This window comes from Larimichthys crocea, chromosome VIII (assembly GCF_000972845.2).
Source record: "Larimichthys crocea isolate SSNF chromosome VIII, L_crocea_2.0, whole genome shotgun sequence".
Classification (NCBI taxonomy): domain Eukaryota; kingdom Metazoa; phylum Chordata; class Actinopteri; family Sciaenidae; genus Larimichthys; species Larimichthys crocea.
In genome coordinates, this window is record NC_040018.1 from 3,897,490 (window position 1) to 3,919,046 (window position 21,557).

A 21,557-nucleotide genomic window follows, 5' to 3' on the forward strand; every position below is an offset into this window, starting at 1 on the left:
TGACTTCACTCTGTTAAAGGAAATACATGGGTCACGTTGTGTTTGCTGGTGAGTCTTTGGTTAATTCACTCTATGTAATGTAGGTGCCAGACATTTATCGGGAGATGTAACATGCTGTGGTCATAAAGCATATCTCAGTCTCGAACAAGCCTCATTAAAACTTTCCCTCCTACTGAAAGATTATCTTAAAAAAAACAAGTCATTACACATATTTTCTCAATTCTCTGAAGCTCTCCTTTAATCTGACTCAACATATAAAGATAATGTCCATAACTCTTGAGAAGAATGAGGAGAATGTGTTTTTTTTTTTCCATGGTTCTAGCTTCAATCCGCGTGTTGGTTTCTTGGCAGATGGACGTATAAACTCTAAAACACCTTGTGTGTGTGTTTATAAGATGCGAAAGGTCAACTGGAGAAGCTTCTTCTGTTTTGTCGTACGAGAGAGAGTTACACATAGACAGTATAAAACATGGACGTAGAGGCAGGCTGAATGAAGCCTGATTGCTCAAACAAGCCACCTGTAATAGCACCTACCTGTCAATCAAAGCAGCCACGCTCTTAATTATGGATACATTTAAAAGGTTTTATATAATTTGAACAGGCGAGTTCTATAAAAATTTACCCTCAGTACAGTTGTCATGAACGGGGAAATTAGCTATAGAGACCAAAACTGTTTTTTGTACCAGGCTGTAAACATGTTTATTTCTGCTGTGAAGTTGGACATTTGAACATGGGGACTTATGGAGACTGACTCATTCTGGAGCCAGCCTCAAGTGGACGCTTTTGGCACTTCAGAACTGACTGGGCTTGGAGTTATACAGCTCATATGAAGTGAAATGTGAACACTGAAAAACAATCTGTCATCTACAAGCCAATAAATGCCTCTGCATATTATTTTTAAGCAATAATTTATTGTTTATTAGGTGGTAACGTTATTGCAATTTGTTGTGGCTCTGTAAATCACATTTCAACACGTTAGCCCTTGGCTTGGGCATACCACAATGCGACTCTTACCAGTGCAAATCGGGGTCTTGTGGTTAAACAGAAATGTTGGCATCTTTGAGTTAATGATGCAGCTGAACAATGTAGCCATGCTTGAGGAAATCCTTTGCTTTGAGCCAACAGAAGCTGGAATGCAACTTTTCAGTGCTGGTCCAGCAGGCCTTATTTTGTGCAATGGTTGTTTTAGATGCAGATAAGCGTAATGTTTAAGAACAGTCCAGATGGTGGAAAATGAATTAATGATGAGCACTTTTACTTTTTGGTCCTTTAAGCACATTTTGATGCTAATACTTTTGTATATCTATATATATATATTTTTGAGCTTTATTTGATAGAGACAGCTGAAGACTGACAGGATTGTGGGGAGAGAGATGGGGAATGACATGCGGGAAAGGATTCGAACCCTGGGCTGCCGCAGCAAGGACTGACCCTTCGTACATGGGGCGGCTGCTCTACCAACTGAGCTAAACAACAGCCCCATACTTTTGTAATTTTGATTATGAGTAGTTTTACATTGTGGTATTGCTGCTTTGGAAGGACTTACAGTACAGGCGTAGTTTTTACATCATGCTCGGCTTGTTTCTTGTAGACCGGCAAAGATTTAATGCTGATCAAGGTGCTGCTGTAGAGCCCTTAACTTATCTTGAACTGAACTGAACTCTTTGCACACGAGCTCTGGCATGCTACAGCCCATATAGCATGTGAGCTATATTTGTTTCATGCAAGTGCTATTACATAATCGAATCAATCACGGCAGCAGATATCATGCTGTTAAGTTGCATTTGAGCTTGTTTACAGTTAGGCAATGCATCGAGCATGTTTGCATTTACACTTGTGACCTGGTTTTGATCATATTCAGGAGTGTTTACATGGAAAATCAGGTTTCTAATCCTCTTTTAACTCCACCTTCAGCCACTGTCTGTCATTCCTTATCGAACGTACTGCCTCAGCTTAGTCTCTTTTACTACACTGCCTTCCACTGGAATACTCCAGGGAGCATATATCCCAGTTTCTCCAGAATCGGGTGCTTTCTAAAATCAGGATATGATGTTTATATTCATGATACATCAGTAGTACACTTCAAAACCCTGATCATAATCAAGATACAAGCCTGCATGTAAACATCATTATGTCGATCTGTATTGTAGATATTGTGCTTGGCGCACTAATGAGAAGCTAAATTTAGGTCTGTGATGTATTATAAGATGATTTACACAAAACATGTTGTTGAAACTTCACAATAATTACAGTCTGAATGCTTAAGGCTTATTGTTCTGTTTAGAAATGAGTGTGTCATGTTTGACAGAGGTCGTCGTAGATTAAGATCCTAACTGTGAACTTCCCATGCCTCTTTTAACTACTTGATTGCTCACACGGCCTTATTAGGTAACTAGACAAGTGGCCATTGTTACAAAGCAGAAACAGACCGGCACGTCTTTGCAAGAACATTTTATCTGCGGTTAACACAAGTGGAAATGATGAGAACAGCCCATCTAAACAGTCTACTGTTTCAAATAAATAGCTACTGACAATCATAACAAACTGCCTCTATGGTGTTTGTTTGAGACGTGCGTGATTTTTTTTTTAACAGATTTATGGTTTGATCTTTTTATCTTGAGTTTGTCCAGTAGCAACATATTTTTCCTGAAACCAGCCTGAAAATCAAAGTTCAAACCAGACTAAAGTTGGAGCTACAAAAAATTTAATATTATTTCAAGGCCATGTAAATATTTACCCCCCCAAAAAATCCCACCATGCCAATATACTACACTGTACCACAAAACCTGCTATTAAGTGCCAGCAGCAACAGTACCTTCGTATACTTCTCCATAATAGGTCACATCAGCAGCATGGCTTGTAATTATTGTTTACTGCAACTCGGCTCCATTTATGGTGAACCCGTCTCGATCTGGTGGTGAGCAGTGAGTCTGTAATCTTCAGGATTTGCAGGCTGCTCGTAAAAATTACTGTCATGGATGAGAAGATTATTTAATTCCCAGTAAGGTCAGGATTTGACACACCAGTGAGTGGCCTTAGCCATAAATAGGAGGCTTGACGGTGAGCGGTAAAGTCAGTAAGAGAAGTAATGTCTCTGTCGACATGTACTGAAGCCGGACTGCAGGAGTTGCTCTTCACGATACCAAGGTCACATTCTCTCTGTTCCTTTTTTTTTTAAAGGGATTTGGAGGTTTTAGTGTCCTAAATTGGAGTTTATGGTTCATAAATGAAAATTACTCTTGGCACGGCATGTGTAACTTTTGATAATATCAACAATCCAGTGTGGGCACAGGTCTGTTATTACGGCTGTTTGAAGAAAAGCTCAATATGGATGCTGTTTCAGAATACTGGGATTGTTATTGTTCAGCGATTGATGAAGTTTGACATTATTTCATTGGCAGTATTGCTTCTGCTGGCTTAGTAAGTCTTTTATAGTCAAAAAACACACACACAGACTCACTCGTTCAACTGACCCTGAGAGGTTTATCAGGTCCAGTTCAGTAGCTGAAGGAGTTTCTATACACACCTGCTTCTACTTTACGTTTGTTGCTTTGATGCATGAAGCTGATGTATTTTCGGCAATGTCAGTTATAGCAGAAATATAATGTAATATTTAAGCTATTTCTTAAGTTTTACACTTTTCTAGTGTTTCAACTCTATTCTGAAATACTGCATACTGTTCTTATATTATACGTACATGTAAAAGGCTACATCTTCTTTCAGATTAGGTGTTTTTGCAAAACATACACCAACTGGCCACTTCATCAGGCACACATGTACAATCCAATGTGATCCAATACAACAGCTCTTCCCGAAATTCTCCTTATATAAGGCATAATATTTCAACTTATGTTGACACCATCAGCGAGTATTAATCTAACTATTATGTTTACTAGTGTTAAACTGGACTGCATGGTATCGAGAGTGTTTCTAATATTTTGAGAAATATACACACGAGAGGGTCATAATATTAGAAATACCTTTCAGTCCTCTTGTACAACAACATCATCCACAATTACCTCAATAATAAACAAAATAGAGTAGAATTATGACCTGACAGTGTCAACAAAACTCATTAAAAGCTTCATAAGAGTTGAATTTATGGCAGAGTTGTTACATTGGATCACATCAGATTGTGCAGGTTTACCTAATGAAATGGCCGTTCGGTGAATAATAAAATAGCACAAACTATTATAGTTTAAACTTCCCATGCAACACTGCAGAACAAACACCTCTACTTTTGATATGCACATATTATACTTACATATACTACGATTAAAAAGTCCTGCCGGTGCCGACCGTGCACCACAACATCCGCAGTTTTGGGAACTCGCTCTCTGTCCTCTCTTCATTGCATCTAACAAAGGCATAAAATACCAGAAAAAAAAAGAACTATATGATTACAGTGTTATTAAATACCCTTTTCATCACTGCTGTGCTGTATCTCCAGCTTTAAATATTAATGAACAAATAAAGAAAAGTGACATTGTGTTTTTGGTTTTGAATGCATATAACAAAATAATTTGTTCTTAACTCACAGGTAACTACCTCTGTATATATGTTCATTTGCAACAGTTCTTGGAGTAAGAATAACTTCTAGGTGCAACAATAGGACATATAAACCATGTATGATTCTCATGATGATGACTATATGCAACAGCATGGCCAGTGGACAAATATCAAAGAAGAAACTGGTGACTAGAGTTGTCCGTTCACAGCCGGCAGACCCACTATTGGACCTGTACACAGTGAATGAACACATTAAGACAAGTTTCAGGCTAGATAACGAGGTTAAAGATCAGAGTTCGTGCGCTATAAACCATCTCGGACTTGCTACAACTCTCGAGATCAGTTACGGATTCGCGATCAAAGGCTGTGAAGTGGCAGCAAGCCTCATGTCATGTTTAGCATTGTATGCTAACTGCTTTTTCCCCCTCTGAGACTGAAGGACAGATGGGAAGATGATTGCATTGTTGGGACACTCCCCCCTCGTTCCTGTCTGCTTCAGCTCCTCATACACCCCCCCTTCTCTCTCTTTTTACTCTTCCTTCCTCCTTTATCTCCTCCTCCTCCTCCTCCTCCAGTGCGAGCAGGATAACATACCGCCTGCCTCTTGTTTGGATAAGTTAATGCTGAGATGTCAGCCTCGATTCTGATGCATACCACCTGCCTTGGCCTACATCTGACCTCGTACTCCGGCTCCCACTCCAGAGACATTCCAGTGCTTTTCTGGGGCTGTGTTTACACTGCAACAGATTGCCCTGCTCTCCCTGTCTGTTTCATCACAGTGGACAGTGGAAGACCTCCAGTCCAGAGTCATCCCAACATGCTTGTCTTCAGGACTATGAGTGTCAGTGGACACTGGATTTTCAGTTTCTTACACTATCCCAACTCTGCCAGATTCAGAGAAACTGGAAACGTGGGAGTTCAGTGGCTTGGACATCTCTGTTACTCTGTTTCAGGCTCAGAAAGTGGGAGGCCTGCGAGCGTCTCCAGTCATTCAGATGCCAAGATCCTCCCGCCCACAACAACACTGCGAGAGCTCATGTGAACACCATGACCTCACTGCATCTGCCCTTTAAATGAATTAGTGTTGTTGATTTACAGTTTAAGTCCGTGTAAGATCCTGAACTGAAAGATTGACGTCGAAATGAAAAGAAGTTTTCATTTCGGGAGGTTGGCCAAGTTTTCATCTTGGATGTGACTCAGATATCTGTCTTTAATGGGGCTACGTCACTAACAGAGGCTGCTAATAGAAATAGGCTAGGAATATATTTTTTTTGTTCTTTTCTTGTGTAGCTGCTTTATATGAAAGCAGATTACAGATTATCTACAAAGCACATTGACAAATATATATTTTTATAAGTGTTATCTGTTTTGTTTTTTTAAACTTTATTGTGTCAAACAGTGATTACATTTAACAGTTTCCCATCATCATCACATCATCACACTTTTTTTTTCACCCCACCCTGTGTATGTGTGAATAAGAACCTTCAAATCATAAACAACCCAATAAACAATCAATCAGAACAAATGAAATAAACTATACGTATAAGTGTTATCTGTTGATACTATTTTATATTATGGCTGTTTGTCACTGTTCATTTGTCAGTTTAGATTTCCTGATGCTGACCAAGTTTACCAAACTGATCATTTATCTGCAGCTAAGCTATTTTGCTCTTTGTTTTGTGTGTACATGTTTAGGATTTTAATGACTTATTACTTATTAAGTCTTGAACTAATACTTTGTTGGCATGGAAGGCAATGTAAGGTGTTAATTTGACTGCTTTATGTTTGTGAATCAGACTAGTTTCTGTACTAAATCGTTCATTACTCAATAATAATGAACTCAATTCAGCCTTTATGGGAATAGCAATGTATTTCCACATGGATAACCGTCATATTTGGATTACAAGGTCACGTCTACAGCAGTGTTTCTGGGAATGTGTGGGCTGAGGAGAATTTTCAAATTGATTCATGTATTTGTTGGACATGCTGGTGGCAACATTTTAACGAAACAAAGAGATTTTACTTTTCACAGGAATGATTTTTCTGTTGATGTGGGCTTACATTAGAAAATGTAATTTATCGGTGCGGATTTGCACACAATATTCATAAAACTGTAGCCCTGCTGTCATGTAGCTGTTTGGCTGTCACATATCTTATAATCAGCAATCTCTGTTTCATATTTCATAGATCCTAAAGTCAAACATGGACAGAGACGTTTTTTGTTTTGTTTTTTCCTCTGGACTACAATTTGCCATAAATATGCCAAAAAGTTTTATTTTATTCATTTTTTTACTTCTTATTCTTTACATGCTTTAACCTCGCAGTGACCAAGTCATTAGAGTCTGTGTCCTCCAGCATTAACAACAGCTGGTTTTAATCCAGTCGTGACCACCTACATAGTGTGTAACTAACACACAGAGTGCCCATTACTGATCACAGACACACACACACAAAGATAAAATACACAGTTGCTGTCATTTTCACCACCTGCTCTCTGACTCAACAAATGACATTCAAATCACTGCTGACTCAATATATACAGTGTTGATCATCCCATGACATAATAACCATCTTATCATTTAGTTAATCTACGTAAAATACTGTTAGCAATTAAAAAGAGACATGAAACTGAAGGTAAGTGGCAAAATATGGAGTTGTTGTGTGCTTATATCAGGTCTTCATGTCATTGGGATTGAGCTCTAGTGTTCTATATTTGTTCATTGATCGAATCCAATCTAACTACTGGCTCGAAAACAAAATCTAGTTTTTATTTTTTACATAATTCATGGTGCTAGCTGTGCACTATTTCGAGATAGAATACCTTAAATATAGATCAGTGTTGTTATTCTACAAGAAGCACTCTGTTGTAACAGAGCAGGAGATCAAATTCAAGACCTTTTTTAGCAGTGAACACTATCGCCATCAAGTGCCAAGTAGTACAAATTACATTTAAAAGCACTCAGAGACTGAATGATGTGATACAGACTAAATTAGGCTCGTTGTTATGGAAAACATAAAGTTACATCACACACAAGTATTTAACATTTACTCAACACACGACACATTTAAAGGCGCATCCACAGGACTGATACCTCCATCATGTGGTCACAATAGGAAGTACACATCCTATTTATTTTTCTCCTTTGGCCAAAGCATGGTGCAGCATCTGTATGGAACCCTCCCCATCGGGACTGGCTTGCCCAGTGGCTCTGGGTGCAAACCAGGGTTCAACTGTCCTATCCAAGGACACTTCAACATGTGGACAAGGGGAGGTGGGATGTAATCAAACAGCCACCATGAAGTACACGAACTATAAACCCAGCTGTGAAGTGCATGAAATGTAATATTTTGGGTCACCCGTTGTGTAAATGAAAAGATGTCAACAAAGATCAGTTTCCAAACTTTTAATGTAAAAGACAAAACGACACAGGATTTGTTGACATGACGGGGAGGGGGGAAAAAAATCATTCTGCTCATTTGTCCTTCTCCTTCTGCTCCTTATCCTTCTTGTCCTTCTCAGCCTTGGCCTCCTCAGCCTCGTGCCGCTTGATGAGCTCCTCGACTTCTTTCTGTTTCAGCACTTTGATTTTTGTTATCCCGTCTTCTCGTGTCAGGGTGGCAATCTCCACTGAAACAGTCCACGTCAGAAGGCATTGTGTTAGTGTTCAAATAAAGCATCTGCACAGGTAAACAAGTCTGACCATTGTGTGTCTACTAACTCGACTTGCTTCAGTAAACCTTTATCAGAAATTGGCACTTTGTTGGTGTGGATGTTTCGAACCTCACCTTTCTCTGCTGAGAGCTTGCTGACATCCATGGTTTTGTTGAGGACTTTGACGGCCAAAGCCAGAGCAGATGACAGAGTCATCTCTCCCTCTTTGTAATCTTGCTTCAACATGGACACTGCAGCCTGCGGCCGAGAAGTCGACGCATCAAACACAACACACAGGAAGAGCAGAGTGAAAATTCACAATGATATACTAATAAAATTAATGCTTTGACCTCTGAACTGTCACTAAAAATTACACTGGCATGTGAGAGTTTTACTTTTGACAGGGTACACATTTATTAGACCGACAGTACTGACTACAGTTTTGCTCCATCTACAGAGAAATGTGCTACAACCAGGCGCTCTACTACCAGATAAAGTAAATCTTAGCTGTTCACAATCGTGACATGAAAGGACTTCCGAGCTTGCAACCCTAACCTGGTCACTAACAGTATAAATGTAAGCTTTTTTGTGTGGGAATGGTCCATTTTAAAGACGGTGCTTGCCTTCCCATGTGCGAATATTTCACCAATAACAAGCTCCACCTCTACACTACTCTGCAGGGGAACCACTGCTGCATCCTGGACTTAGCGCTGCCCAACACAATTGTGATTTGCTTCAAGAAATACAAACAAGAATGTTTTTTTTGCCTGTTACGAGAACAATACCTGACTAGACCTGAACAAACTGACCTGGCTAAAGGTCACATGAGGGAATATATGTATATACATACACAGGTCTCTCCAAAAACCTCATGTTTAGCAGTTTTGTCCTTTCAGGATCTTTCAGAAATAGTTCTGAATTATAAATTGACCAGCAGCAGGTAAGTATGTCTCATCTGCTTAATCCTCCCCTAGCACACCTCTGATAAGGATCACTTCAAACTACTCCCTGATGGATATGGATAGAAAAGCTCTCGGTACTTTGTCGCATAAAGATTTAACCAGCCCGTAATGATTCCCAGCCTTGCTTCTCTTAAAATTAACACTTGACGCTACTTTGCAGAGGCACGTTCATGACCGCTGTAATCACTTCTACATGACACTGTTTTGTGTATTTGTTGAGATCCATCTCAGTGATTTTCATTATCTTACAGCGCTGTTGTTGCCAATGCAGGTTGCCTTCCAGCCTCCATAGTTGCCACTGGGGTCACTCTGGTACAACTGAAAGCCGTAGTGTTTGTCCCAGCCCATGTAGAGCAGAGAAACACCAAACGGCCTCTTTCCTGTCGAGACAAACCGCACAAGATGACGTCTCTAAACATCAACATAGTAAATGTGTTGATCGTCAAGGAGATGAACGATGAACTAGATCAGGAAACTACTGAGTATCTTACCTCCAAACTGTGTGTATGCCTGCTTGATGTCACACAGGGCTGTCACCAACTGCTCGCAGGGGATTGGCTCCTGGTACTGCAGTAAATATCTGAAGAGAAATTAAACTGGTCAGTTGTCGGTTTAAATGTGATGAATGTGCAGAAACTGAAGCACAACTACTGAGGAAGGTTGTTAAACATAAAAGTTGAAACGTTGCCTGTTACTGCTATTGGCTAAAGGAAGGTGTTTGGGACAGCTCTTAAATTTTAACGGATGGTCGATTTTCCCCTGAAGCTCACCTCTGTGCAATTAGCCGCAGCTCGTTTGTCAGTACATTAGCGTCTGATGTGATCCCAGCAACACTGCAGGCCAAGTCTCTGAAAAAAAAAAAAAAACAATGTTAAAAAGGGCTGACTGAGGTTTTTAATGGAAGGACGGACAAACACTGGGTAGTTCAGTTCACTCACTCGTTGAGCTTGTAGATCTTCTCGGAGAAGAAAACCTCGTCGAGCAGTTTGTGGATGTTTCGTCTCTCGGCCGCTAACAGCACGCCATCGTTTGCCAGAATCCCTAGACATGTTCCAGCGTGGCCGATGGCCTCCATTGCATACTCCACCTGATACAGGCGTCCTGTCAAACACGGTCACAAAGGCTGGTTAGAAACAACTAACGCGTTAGTTCTGCACGTTAAGTAATCAGTAACTTTGTTATTTTTTTTAAAAAAGTAATCTGTCTCCGGATAAGGAAAGAAAAACCTGCTTTTTGTCAGACACCTGCGGATGATCGATCTGTTAAACAAGTTCTCCAGGATCAAGACAGTATTTCTGCTTTTCAGCCTCGGGAGTCTCGTCCTCACTCCTCAGAGAAATCGACTGTCTGACACTTTTGGAAAATTTTCTTTTGCTCCGTTTTAATCACTTTAAAGAGTAAATGTAAATGGACGATGGTAAAGTGAATTTAGGCCTGTGACACTTGAACAGTATTTTCATAGTTCGGCTATTTGTCATTTGCCGGTGAGAGATTTTATTGTTTGTGTTATTCGGCCTGTTTGACATAGAGGTAGCTGTTTAAATTTCTGTCAGATCGTTGACTGCTCGTTAATTTCTAAATGGATCCGAATCTGCTGCCTGTTTACCTCAGATTAAAAAATAAATAAATCAGGAGTTACCTCTGTTCTGACTGATCATAAAATAATGAATTAATAAAACGCCATGTGGCGTATTGCTGACTGTTATTATTGTCCTGCAGAGTCAGTTTGACGTTCATTGTCTCGGTGCATTTAAAGCAGGCTGTGTGTCTGTGTCAGTTAATGCAGCATGTGCGAGGCTGCGGACAACTTTTAATTTAAAAATCTAACGCGTTATACTTTTATTCACAGGTAACGCTGTAACATAACAGATTACTTTTAATTGATGGCAACGTTGTAACCTAATTAACTACTTTCTAAAGTAACTATACCCAGCACTGCTTGCCAGATGCCAAATGTATGAGGAAAGTGGATCAATACAATATAAACAAAAGGTGCACACATGATAAACTTGTAGACTTACCCTCAGGTGAAAATATGGTTGTTCTTGAATCATATCTTCGAGACTAAACAGAGAAAACAGGCGCAGGTGAATAAAAACAAGACTTGACAGTGACAGCGGGATATTAAAAGATATTTATGAGGCATAAAACAGCTGCGTACCATTTCTGTTCCCTGGAGAAGTCCTGTGAAACCAAACACAGCAGTTATCAGATGATGTTAGCCTGTTTGTTTGTTCAGTTCACTTCACAGCCGCCTTCATGAGAGCAACAGGACGGAGATTAAACTGTCAAGCGAGCGCTTGGTGGTTTATTCACACGGTGCATTAAATATAAATAAAAGTACGCGTCGTTTAAAAGTACACTTTACATGACAGGCTAGCTGAGCTAGGCTAGGCTAGGCTAGGCTAGCTCAGAATGAATCTGCAATATCCGAGCAGGCTAGCTCGTTAGCATAGCTCGGCTAAGCCGGTTCAAACTTCTCCGATTGGACAAAAACTGTAAAATATTCTTTAACCTGTGGCGGAATGAAGTGAAGTGAGTAAAGAGTAAAGGTGTGAATAGTTTACCTGACGTGAGCGAGTTTAAGTCAGACAGACACAAGAAGCTGCAACACTTTCAGTTTGATGTTTCCTGACACACACCGGGGGGAGTAACGAAGTAACGAAGTAACGGATCAGCAGCGGCACCTACCGCCGGGAGGACCGACCGGTATGTACTGTAATCTATCTATTATGGCATGCCGTTCAGGAAATTAAACCTTTAAATATATTGAATGAAGTCTGAATATATGGAATGAAACTTTGAATATATTGAATGAAGTCTGAATATATTGAACGACACCTTGAATATATTGAATGAAACCTTGAATATATTGAATGAAGTCTGAATATATTGAATGAAGTCTGAATATATTGAACGAAACCTTGAATATATGGAATGAAACTTTGAATATATTGAATGAAACTTGACTAACGTCAGACTTCATCTATCCTCTTCTGAACTTTACTTCTTTACTACTTCCTTTTTTAAAATTCTTTTTATTAACCCAGTTAAGACAAAATATCTCATAATTGTTGTGGTGAGGTCAGGAAGGAAGAAAGTGTTCAGGAGCCTCTGATGTCTTATGCTGTATTATTTATTGACGCTTGGCCAAGGAGAATTAGAGACACTCTCATAGTTCATCAGAAGTGCCTGAGTCGGTCTCACATTCTGCCCAACTCATCCTGGTGGATCGACTTTAAACCCCAAGATAACACCCAAATACTACACACCCAGAATTAGTCAAAGAGAATGTCTTTACTCACGCAGGTGTTTTTGTCAACATATTCTAGTCTGAAGACACAGATGTCTGTTTACGCAGATTGGAACGTCAACGGCAAACCATCTATTATGTCTATGAAGGCAGCAACAGGTCTCTTCGACCCTGGACACCACAGTGTTGAGATAGACTGGCACCAACTGTTCCCAATCAACAACAAACAATTAATACTGAGGACCTCAAGGCCCACACGTGACCTCTGGTTACCTAAGGATAGAAAATTCCATAATACTAATGATTTTCCTCCCTTCTCTACATTTCCCACATTCCATCCATCCATCCATCCATCCATCCATCCATCCATCCATCCATCCATCCATCCATCTATCTATCTATCTATCTATCTATCTATCTATCTATCTATCGTGGTGGTGTAGTTCCCCTCCAGCCCTGCTGGGCGGCGGTACAGACACATCTGACTTCATCGCACGAAGAAGAATCGGCGCTGTCTCTGATTGGTTGGTCTCGGCAGCATTTGAACGAGAACCGGAAGAAGGCAAAGCTGACAGTTAGCAGTCTGACTAGCTCCGAGTGAGCTAACTGTCTAAAATATATTTTTAAACAGCTCCGACTCCAAACTTTAAAGATACTCTGATGACACGATGCTCCTAATGTGATCCAGTGTAAGGACATGACTCTGAGGTGAACATCTGTCCGCAGAGGTAAGTGTTTGTCATCACACCTGTGCTAACGCGTTAGCTCCACACAAACACGCTTCAAACACAGCACAGACACTCGACACCCGCTTTATGTATCAAGCAGCCTCTGCGGTCAGTGTCTGTCTGCCTCTGCTGGGTGTTATCATCTAACAGGGCTGCTGCTGGAGCTGCACGCAGGCTCGGGGACACAGTGTCCTTTAACCTGGAGCTGTCCCTGGGGCCAAGTACAGACACAGGACAGAGCTCAGACACGCCTCAGTGTTTCTGTGTGCATCTTATATACACGTGGTGAAGCTTCAGCAAGCCACACGGCTTCCAGCGTGACCTTTGAACTCACAGGTGAGGAGACAAACATCAGAGAGAGAGAGAGAGGAGACAGGGTGGACCTCATCCTGATGTCATGATCTGGATACATCTCTTTATTCTGTAACTACATCTATGCAGGATTACTATGCAGGTCTAGATTAGATTAGATATACTTTATTCATCCCACCACGGGGAAATTTACTCGTTACAGCAGCAGAGGAAAGTGTAGCATACACTACAGAGTTAGAAAAAAGTAGAAAAGGCAAAAAAAAAAACACAATAAACAGAGAGAAATATCTATAACCTACAATAAACAGACAGAAATATCTATAACCTACAATAAACAGACAGAAATATCTATAACCTACAATAAACAGACAGAAATATCTATAACCTACAATAAACAGACAGAAATATCTATAACCTACAATAAACAGACAGAAATATCTATAACCTACAATAAACAGACAGAAATATCTATAACCTACAATAAACAGACAGAAATATCTATAACCTACAATAAACAGACAGAAATATCTATAACCTACAATAAACAGACAGAAATATCTATAACCTACAATAAACAGACAGAAATATCTATAACCTACAATAAACAGACAGAAATATCTATAACCTACAATAAACAGACAGAAATATCTATAACCTACAATAAACAGACAGAAATATCTATAACCTACAATAAACAGACAGAAATATCTATAACCTACAATAAACAGACAGAAATATCTATAACCTACAATAAACAGACAGAAATATCTATAACCTACAATAAACAGACAGAAATATCTATAACCTACAATAAACAGACAGAAATATCTATAACCTACAATAAACAGACAGAAATATCTATAACCTACAATAAACAGACAGAAATATCTATAACCTACAATAAACAGACAGAAATATCTATAACCTACAATAAACAGACAGAAATATCTATAACCTACAATAAACAGACAGAAATATCTATAACCTACACAATAAACAGACAGAAATAATTATAACCTACACAATAAACACGCAAAAACCATCAACCTTCAAAACAGACAAGTACTGAGGATAAAAGTGGCATGATATATTAAAAAGAGTATTGTAATGTAAAGTGACCATAGTGTAAGAAATATTGCAAAAGAAAGTGACCATGATACAAATAATGCAAGGTATAAATAAAATATGAGACATGAACAGGAGACTACGACATGATCAGGTGTCTGTCATATATCTTCCATCATGTCAGGCCCTGCTGCTCAGAGAGGAGGATGTCTCTGTGTGAGTGTAAATATACACAGATCAGCCATAACATTACGCAGGTTTCCATCTAATGAAGCCTCAGATTCAGAAATACTTTATTAATCCCAGCAGGGAAATTGTGTTTGTTACAGCAGCTCCCAGATGGTAAGTTCGATAGTAAGTGATATCAAGAAAAGAGGTTGGATAGTAACATCCCAAGAAAAAACTTAAACACTATACACCTGTAAGATATCCTATTTTAACACTATATACACACATGTATAAATGACAGTAAAATAAAACCAGTAACAGTGAACTATCCAATATGTAAATCTAAAACCTTATAAAAGAATTTAGTCTTTGAGAGACTGTACAGAGAATAGACTGATTGTTTAAAGTGCAGTATGCATGCGTGGGAAAGCTCGACGCTCTAACATCCCTCTCATCCATTAAAAAAAACCAGGAAACCACTTGTAAAGTAAAATTCTTTACTTTAAGTCAAAAAGGTGATACAAAAAAATATATATTTTTTACAAAATAATAAAAATCAATATGAGAGTGAGAGAAAGAGACATATACACACTCAACACCAACAAAAAATTATAACTTTTGTTAATGTAGACTAGAGATGTTGTAAACCATACTGTGGCGTAGTCTGATGCCACTGTAGCTTCTTCAGCAGAGACTTACTCAGAGAGCGATGATGTCTTAATTGTTTTATTATATTTCACCATACATCAGCCGCATGCGTCTCTCTCTCTCCTCCCAGGTCCAGCACGCTACTGTTTTGAAAGGAGAGAGTGTTTAGCCCTCTCCACACATACACTTATACATAAGGATAGATCAGCCAAAACCAGACATTAGTTTTCTGGTTGTTTTGTCCATAAACCCTCTTCATAAATCGACCTGAAGTCGACCAATAAAAAGACTGCAAGAGACAGTTTTATCCATAGTTCCTAGAAACTGGGCATTCAGAAATTATGCCGAAATGGTCACAATCAAGTTGCTTTCATGGTGACAGAGTAGAACTGATTTACTCTCTAACTCCCACGCTTGGTAATTACTAGTTTACTGACCTGGTTGTTTGTGCTGTCAGGCAGGAATCAGTCTGATGAAGGGGTACCCACAACCGGCAGGATGCAGCAGAAAAGGAACATCCAGATCATCGAGTGGGAGGACCTTGACAAAAGGAAGTTCTACTCCTTCGGGGTGTTCATGACGATGACCATCCGGGCCACCGTTTACCCGGCCACACTCATCCGCACTCGGCTGCAGGTGCAGAGGGGGAAATCGCTCTACAGCGGCACCTTTGACGCCTTCTTCAAGATTCTGCGCTCAGAGGGCGTGCGAGGTCTCTACCGCGGCTTCATGGTCAACACCTTCACGCTCATCTCAGGCCAGGCTTACATAACCACCTACGAGCTGGTGAGGAAGTACGTTTCCCAGTATTCTGAGGACAATACGGTGAAGTCACTTGTGGCGGGCGGCTCGGCCTCCCTGGTCGCTCAGAGCATCACTGTTCCTATAGATGTCATCTCTCAGCAGCTGATGATGCAGGGCCAAGGGGAGCACCTCACCAGGTTTCGGCTCAGTTGTAACACGGAGACTGGAAAGTCCAAAAAAGTCTTCGGCCAGACCAGGAACATTATGTCTCAGATATTCGCTGCTGATGGTTTCCGGGGCTTCTACAGGGGATACGTTGCTTCTTTACTCACTTACATCCCAAACAGCGCCGTCTGGTGGCCTTTCTATCATTTTTATGCAGGTGAGATAAGGATAAGACTGCCATGTTATCTGTGTTCCCAGTGCATCTATACATTGTACCAGTCCTTGTTGTGTGGTTAATCCGGTATCTGTGTGATGTCCTACAGAGCAACTCTCTAAACTGGCTCCTAGTGACTGCCCTCATCTGATTCTACAAGCCATGGCCGGACCGCTGGCTGCAGCTACTGCCTCAACCGTCACCAACCCGATGGATGTGGTCAGAGCCAGAGTACAGGTAAACTTCAGACATCTGTCAGACAGAAAATCGTGTCGTTTGAGGCTGCTCTATAAGAGAAATCCACAATCCCCAGACAGCTTTCGATTTTGTACTGTTTGAGATATGCCAGTAATTCAGCAAGTTAACTGACAACCACTGACCAAGTGACACATTTTATGGTTATTTAATATTATATTCAGTACATAACAATAACAGTAGAGAACAACTGATAAACGATTAACCCGAGTGCTGAATGAGTCATTACGTTTGTGTCAAACGAGCGATTTGGAGGACTTTTGAGCACATAGTTTCTTGTAAATATCGCACCAGGGATTAGTTTTCCTCATATTTTTAACAATTTTTTATAGAAATCTCTGTTTTTATAACACTCATACATACTCGATTCAGTGTTTTCTTCTCTCTGATGCTTGGCCATTGTTCTCTAAAATCTTTGGTTACAAAACTACGTACTTTTTTAAATAGAGGATGAGGCTATTTAGCAGAAAGAGTTTTCTTCACAGAAATGAACAAAATGCTGAGATATTGCTCTAATGTATATTTGAAAAAAGGCTTCAGTGCTCACAACCCCCTATGAAACTTTGGTGACCCCTAGTGGCGGTCAAGACCCCCAGGTTGGGAACTAACGACCTCTAGTTTATGCTGCTTAAAGCATCAAAATCATTCAGGTGAAAGGCAGAAAAGTACACCGCAGTTTAGAAATATGTTTTTGAATAGGTGATGCAATAAATGTTGATAACTAGTCAGCTTTGTTTGCATGATGTTTCAAGTTAGCACATCACTCTTCTGTAGTTTGCATACATTGGCATGTCAGGCAACAGTTCACAAGCCAAGTGACGCCTTGAAGAAGAGTCAGCTACCAAAATGAATAAATACTGAGTGGAGGAAGGTTTAAGTCAGAGGAATAATGTCTAAGCTTTGCCCTGAAGGTTCAACACGAACAGCCTTATTAATCTGTAATGTTCCTCGTTATGCCTATGTTTAAATAATTAAGGAAATTATCACAGAACAAATGTGTGTTCCAGCAGGTGTCAGCTTGGATGGGTTAAATGCGGAGAAGTAATGTCTAGCTTAAGCTGAGATACTGGTCTGTGGTTCCAAATATTAACCCGACACGTGTTTTGTTTAGGTCGAAGGGAGGACTTCAGTCATCGAGACGTTCAGGCAGCTGATCAAAGAGGAGGGCTGTTGGGGATTGACCAAAGGACTGTCAGCGCGCATCATCTCATCCACGCCCACCGCCATCGTCATGGTGGTCGGCTACGAGACGCTCAAAAAACTGAGTCTGCGACCTGAGCTGGTGGATTCCAGACACTGGTAGGAGACGCCCGGGACCACGTGCCACGTTGACTGTGTGTGAAAGCACTGGAAGATAAAAATATTGTTTTAAATAACAGCCCGGGGAACAGGCCACTTTAAGACATTCAACATGTATGCGTGTACCAACATATTAGTTGCAGATTAAATATCAGAGTTGTTGCTTTTTAGTGCAGTTGAAAAATGAATGTGATGCTGTTTTAACACTGGAAGATTCAGACAAATCGAACGTTAATGTATCAACACACACTCCGTGATCATTTTCAAACATCTTTTGCAGCGAAGAAAAGTGGAATTGATTGCCGACAGCCTGTTATTATTACTCGAGTTGAGCCAAGCAGTGCTGGGCTCGTATTTTTTAAAAAAAAGAAAAAAAACCTGGTTTTGATCAGCGTTTGGAGAAAGGTAATATAACTCATGATGACGCATTCACATCAGCAGTAAACAATCTTTCCACAAGCGTTTGTTTCCTCACGATCGCCAGGCTGGCTCCTATGTCCGCTCTGCAGTTCTTTTGTTGTCTCTTGGCCTTTTTATTTTTATATCGATGTAATCAAGACAAACTTTTTGTTATTAATCGCTGAATGTGCTGTGAGAAGCAGAGAAGTTGGTACAATCTGTGTGGTAGGTATAATTTAATTTCTGTACGCTCGAATGACAAAATCCTTTTAAATAAAACACAAAGTACAATATTTTAATCAGCTTTTTTTCTAACATACTCGTATGCTGTCTGTCTGGTGCTGTAGATGATACTGCAGTGATGGAGATGGTTGATTTAAGATGGCTGGAAGTTGAGCTGCCAGTTAAAACGTATGAGACAAAGCAGTAAGCAGACATAATGCTGTTTTCCTATCGTGACAGTAAACGTGCAATAATGTAAATGTTTTATCCTCTTCAGCACAAAATGTGATTGTACTGTATATTTCTTGTAAATTGTGTGAATAACATGTCTAATTTATTCTATTCAAGTAAGACCACAGAAGTGTCCAAACTTTAATTCACATTGCTGTATTAAGTTTGTTCTGCATTTGTTTTAATGTGATCAACTTTGAGTGTTCATGCAGTGTGTTGCTTTTTTTTTTATCCAGTTAGGAAAGGTGATTCTTTTCTAAATCAAACCTCAGATGTGATCAGTTTGTAGAGCTGATCATATATATTTTTAAAAACATTAGATACACGTGACATTTAGAAGTTGTCACTGCAAGTATTTCCATCATAGAAGTAGGAGAGTTTGATTTTTAAATGAAGCCATAAAGTTTCCTGAAGTTATGCATAAATGTGCTCAAAGTTCTAAACACTAAACACATACCTGATGAACTCCTGCAGTTTCTCAAACACGTTAAATGCAATGACATACTCGCACTTCGTCAAAGTCTTTATCTTCATCTTTTAAATTAAAAGGACTCTGTGCAAACTTCCTGTAACAAGATTAACTCCAGTCTGGTAAATGTGATTTTTGATTTTTTTTTGTGATCATTAACTGTCATGTACAGAAAACGTGTGGTTTCACATCATGTGTCGTTCAATAAAACATCACAGCTGCTGCCCGCTTCACAATTTTTAAAATAATTTAATAAGCAGATATCCTGTCACATGTGGTCACATCTTTATCAAATGAGCACTTTTTTTTAAAGCAGATAACAGATATCAGTCTAACAAACGTTTTGAGAAGGCACTCAAACTTCTGTTCATGTCAATTTTGTAGTCTGAGTGTAGTGTAGGATTTAGTGGCATCTAGTGGTGGTTGAATTATAGATCCTGGCCGTGCTGCTCTTTACTTTCATCCCTGGTTTATACACCCATAAATTTTGTTGAAATCTTGGGGGAATACAGAGAAACTTGTTTGCCTGTGTTTAAGGAGAAGGCCCAGAGTTTTAAGACTACACAGGCACAGAGAAGTAAAGAATTATAACCAGCAAAATATACTAAATGACACTTTTTCCAGCTGAAAATTAAACATGCCTCCGAGTTATTGCCTGTGTATAACCTCGAAATTCTGCAAATGCTGATTAGACCAATAAAATAAGGGGTCAGGCTTTGGCAGATCTTAAACAATGACATGAATCACTGCATACAAAGTACATCTGAACATTCGATTTGGGGTATTTCTTCAGTTAGACAACGAATAAATTAGTATAGACGTACAAATATTACACGTGAAGAACGTTTTACTTGAATTTAGCAGCATGTGTGTAGAAATCTTTTGTGCGGACTGGAACATTTAGTTAAAAAAAAGTCAATATTTTGCATTCCTGTTTCCCTCGGGGAGTTCGTGGTGGTCTGCGAGGAGAAAATTTGATTCTGCGGCCCGGAGAAGTTAATGCATTTCCTTGATGTTCTCATAACTGTGGGGCGTCCATACATCTTGTTGAAGGAGACACTCTGACACCAAAGGTCATATCTCATTATGGTAGTTAGGTAATGAGCTGAAAGGATCAGGACAGGGCTAAAGACAGCCTCGTTTAAATCTGTTGGGACAGACGGGCTGGACCAGTATCAGTACCAGAATTACTAATTTTGAGGATTCTGGTGCCAAATACAAGAGATATATTCAGTGTTTTGTGATTAAAAACTACTTTTTATAGTAGTGAATAAACAGATTAACCTCTCTGCATACGAACATTTAAATTTAGAATAAACCTTTCAAAGCCTCAAACTTTCCCTCTGTTCTGCGCTTAAACGTTCACTCTCCCCTTTTTTGGAAACAAAAACATAAAACCACCCAGAGACCAACAGACAAATCTACTGATGAATGAAACAAACAAGGAGGCCTGGTGAAGACAGAGGCAGAGGGCTTCTTTGAGCTGACACTTCATGGTGGGATGACGGAGTGCTCCCTGTTCTGCTCTATACATTAATTATCAAGCCGTGTCTGGAAGGCACTTTGTCAAAGAGACTGATGAGGCGGCTGTCAGAGCGGGAACAAATCTGACTTGGCCGGGGTTAGAGGAAGGGCCTCTCATTCTCATGGGATGTAATGGCCATAGCTGTGTGAATGTGTGTGAATGTGTGTGTGTGTGTGTAGGATAAAAGGTGGGATAGTCAAAGCATGAGAGGATCGACATGACAATTTGAAAAGCAGCAAAAGACAAAGAATGTTTCGATAGGAGCTTTCATTATTTATGTCCCATCTTCAGACAGAAACTGAAGTTTACTGGAAATTTACTGCGCATCCATACAAATATTTCATCTTTAAAAGGAGAGCTCCAAAAAAATGTTTTTCTTAAAACAACACTCAGATGCCCATGTGTGCGTCGAAACTGTTTTTGGTTACCGGCCATGAAATCCTCTCTAATGTGATTTTCCGATGTAAGTGTTGAGGGACAAAATCCACAAGCCCTCGCTCTTTAAGTTCAGCTGAAGTTACACAAATCAAACAAGTATTTTCCAAAGTTGTTCTTTCAATGAATTTAAAAAAAAGTCTCTTTAAAAGACTTTTACTTTGGAAAAATGTTAATGCACTTAATTTGTCAAACACGCTACTGAAGCTTCAGCTGACCTTTATGAAGAAGGACTGGGAGGGTTACTTTAAAAAGTTACTAATTACCTGCTATAAAATGTTATCAGTAACCTAATTGATGTA

The 21,557-nt window shown here is 39.7% G+C and overlaps 2 protein-coding genes and 1 long non-coding RNA gene across 5 annotated transcripts; 1 reads left to right on the plus strand and 2 right to left on the minus strand.

The window, feature by feature from the left end:
- Positions 1-7,898: 7,898 nt before the first annotated feature.
- Positions 7,899-11,820, minus strand: LOC104922789 (proteasome subunit alpha type-4). Its single transcript, XM_010735717.3, has 9 exons — positions 11,691-11,820; positions 11,285-11,307; positions 11,145-11,187; positions 10,062-10,224; positions 9,894-9,971; positions 9,615-9,703; positions 9,373-9,503; positions 8,296-8,419; positions 7,899-8,137 (listed from the first exon to the last, which is right to left on the minus strand). Exons 2-9 carry the CDS (start codon positions 11,285-11,287, stop codon positions 7,983-7,985), a joined length of 786 nt encoding a protein of 261 aa, XP_010734019.1. The 5' UTR covers positions 11,288-11,307; positions 11,691-11,820; the 3' UTR covers positions 7,899-7,982.
- Positions 11,821-12,904: 1,084 nt separating this feature from the next.
- slc25a44b (solute carrier family 25 member 44b) lies at positions 12,905-19,517 on the plus strand. 3 transcript variants are annotated; one of them, XM_027281838.1, is made up of 4 exons: positions 12,905-13,104; positions 15,755-16,423; positions 16,530-16,657; positions 17,787-19,517. In XM_027281838.1, exons 2-4 carry the CDS (start codon positions 15,796-15,798, stop codon positions 17,976-17,978), a joined length of 948 nt encoding a protein of 315 aa, XP_027137639.1. In that variant the 5' UTR covers positions 12,905-13,104; positions 15,755-15,795; the 3' UTR covers positions 17,979-19,517. The 3 variants fall into 3 exon arrangements, with proteins under 3 accessions (XP_027137639.1, XP_027137641.1, XP_027137640.1); XM_027281840.1 differs by having other exon boundaries at positions 15,759-16,423; XM_027281839.1 differs by lacking the exon at positions 12,905-13,104 and adding an exon at positions 13,163-13,440.
- On the minus strand, positions 15,185-15,829 carry LOC113746381 (uncharacterized). Its single transcript, XR_003462817.1, has 2 exons — positions 15,735-15,829; positions 15,185-15,440 (listed from the first exon to the last, which is right to left on the minus strand). It is a non-coding gene; the product is annotated as an uncharacterized LOC113746381 (long non-coding RNA).
- Positions 19,518-21,557: the final 2,040 nt, after the last annotated feature.

What these genes read in the sequence shown, in the direction of transcription:
- LOC104922789 (XM_010735717.3), bottom strand. An exon ending in AAGATCTACAAGCTCAACGA is followed by an intron (nt 9,972 to 10,061) that starts GTGAGTGAACTG and finishes TTTTTTTTTCAG; the next exon opens with AGACTTGGCCTGCAGTGTTG. An exon ending in GCATTGGCAACAACAGCGCT is followed by an intron (nt 8,420 to 9,372) that starts GTAAGATAATGA and finishes TCTCGGCCGCAG; the next exon opens with GCTGCAGTGTCCATGTTGAA.
- slc25a44b (XM_027281838.1), top strand. Translation starts at nt 15,796, where the DNA reads ATGCAGCAGAAAAGGAACATCCAGATCATCGAGTGGGAGGACCTTGAC. An exon ending in TTTCTATCATTTTTATGCAG is followed by an intron (nt 16,424 to 16,529) that starts GTGAGATAAGGA and finishes GATGTCCTACAG; the next exon opens with AGCAACTCTCTAAACTGGCT. An exon ending in TGGTCAGAGCCAGAGTACAG is followed by an intron (nt 16,658 to 17,786) that starts GTAAACTTCAGA and finishes TGTTTTGTTTAG; the next exon opens with GTCGAAGGGAGGACTTCAGT.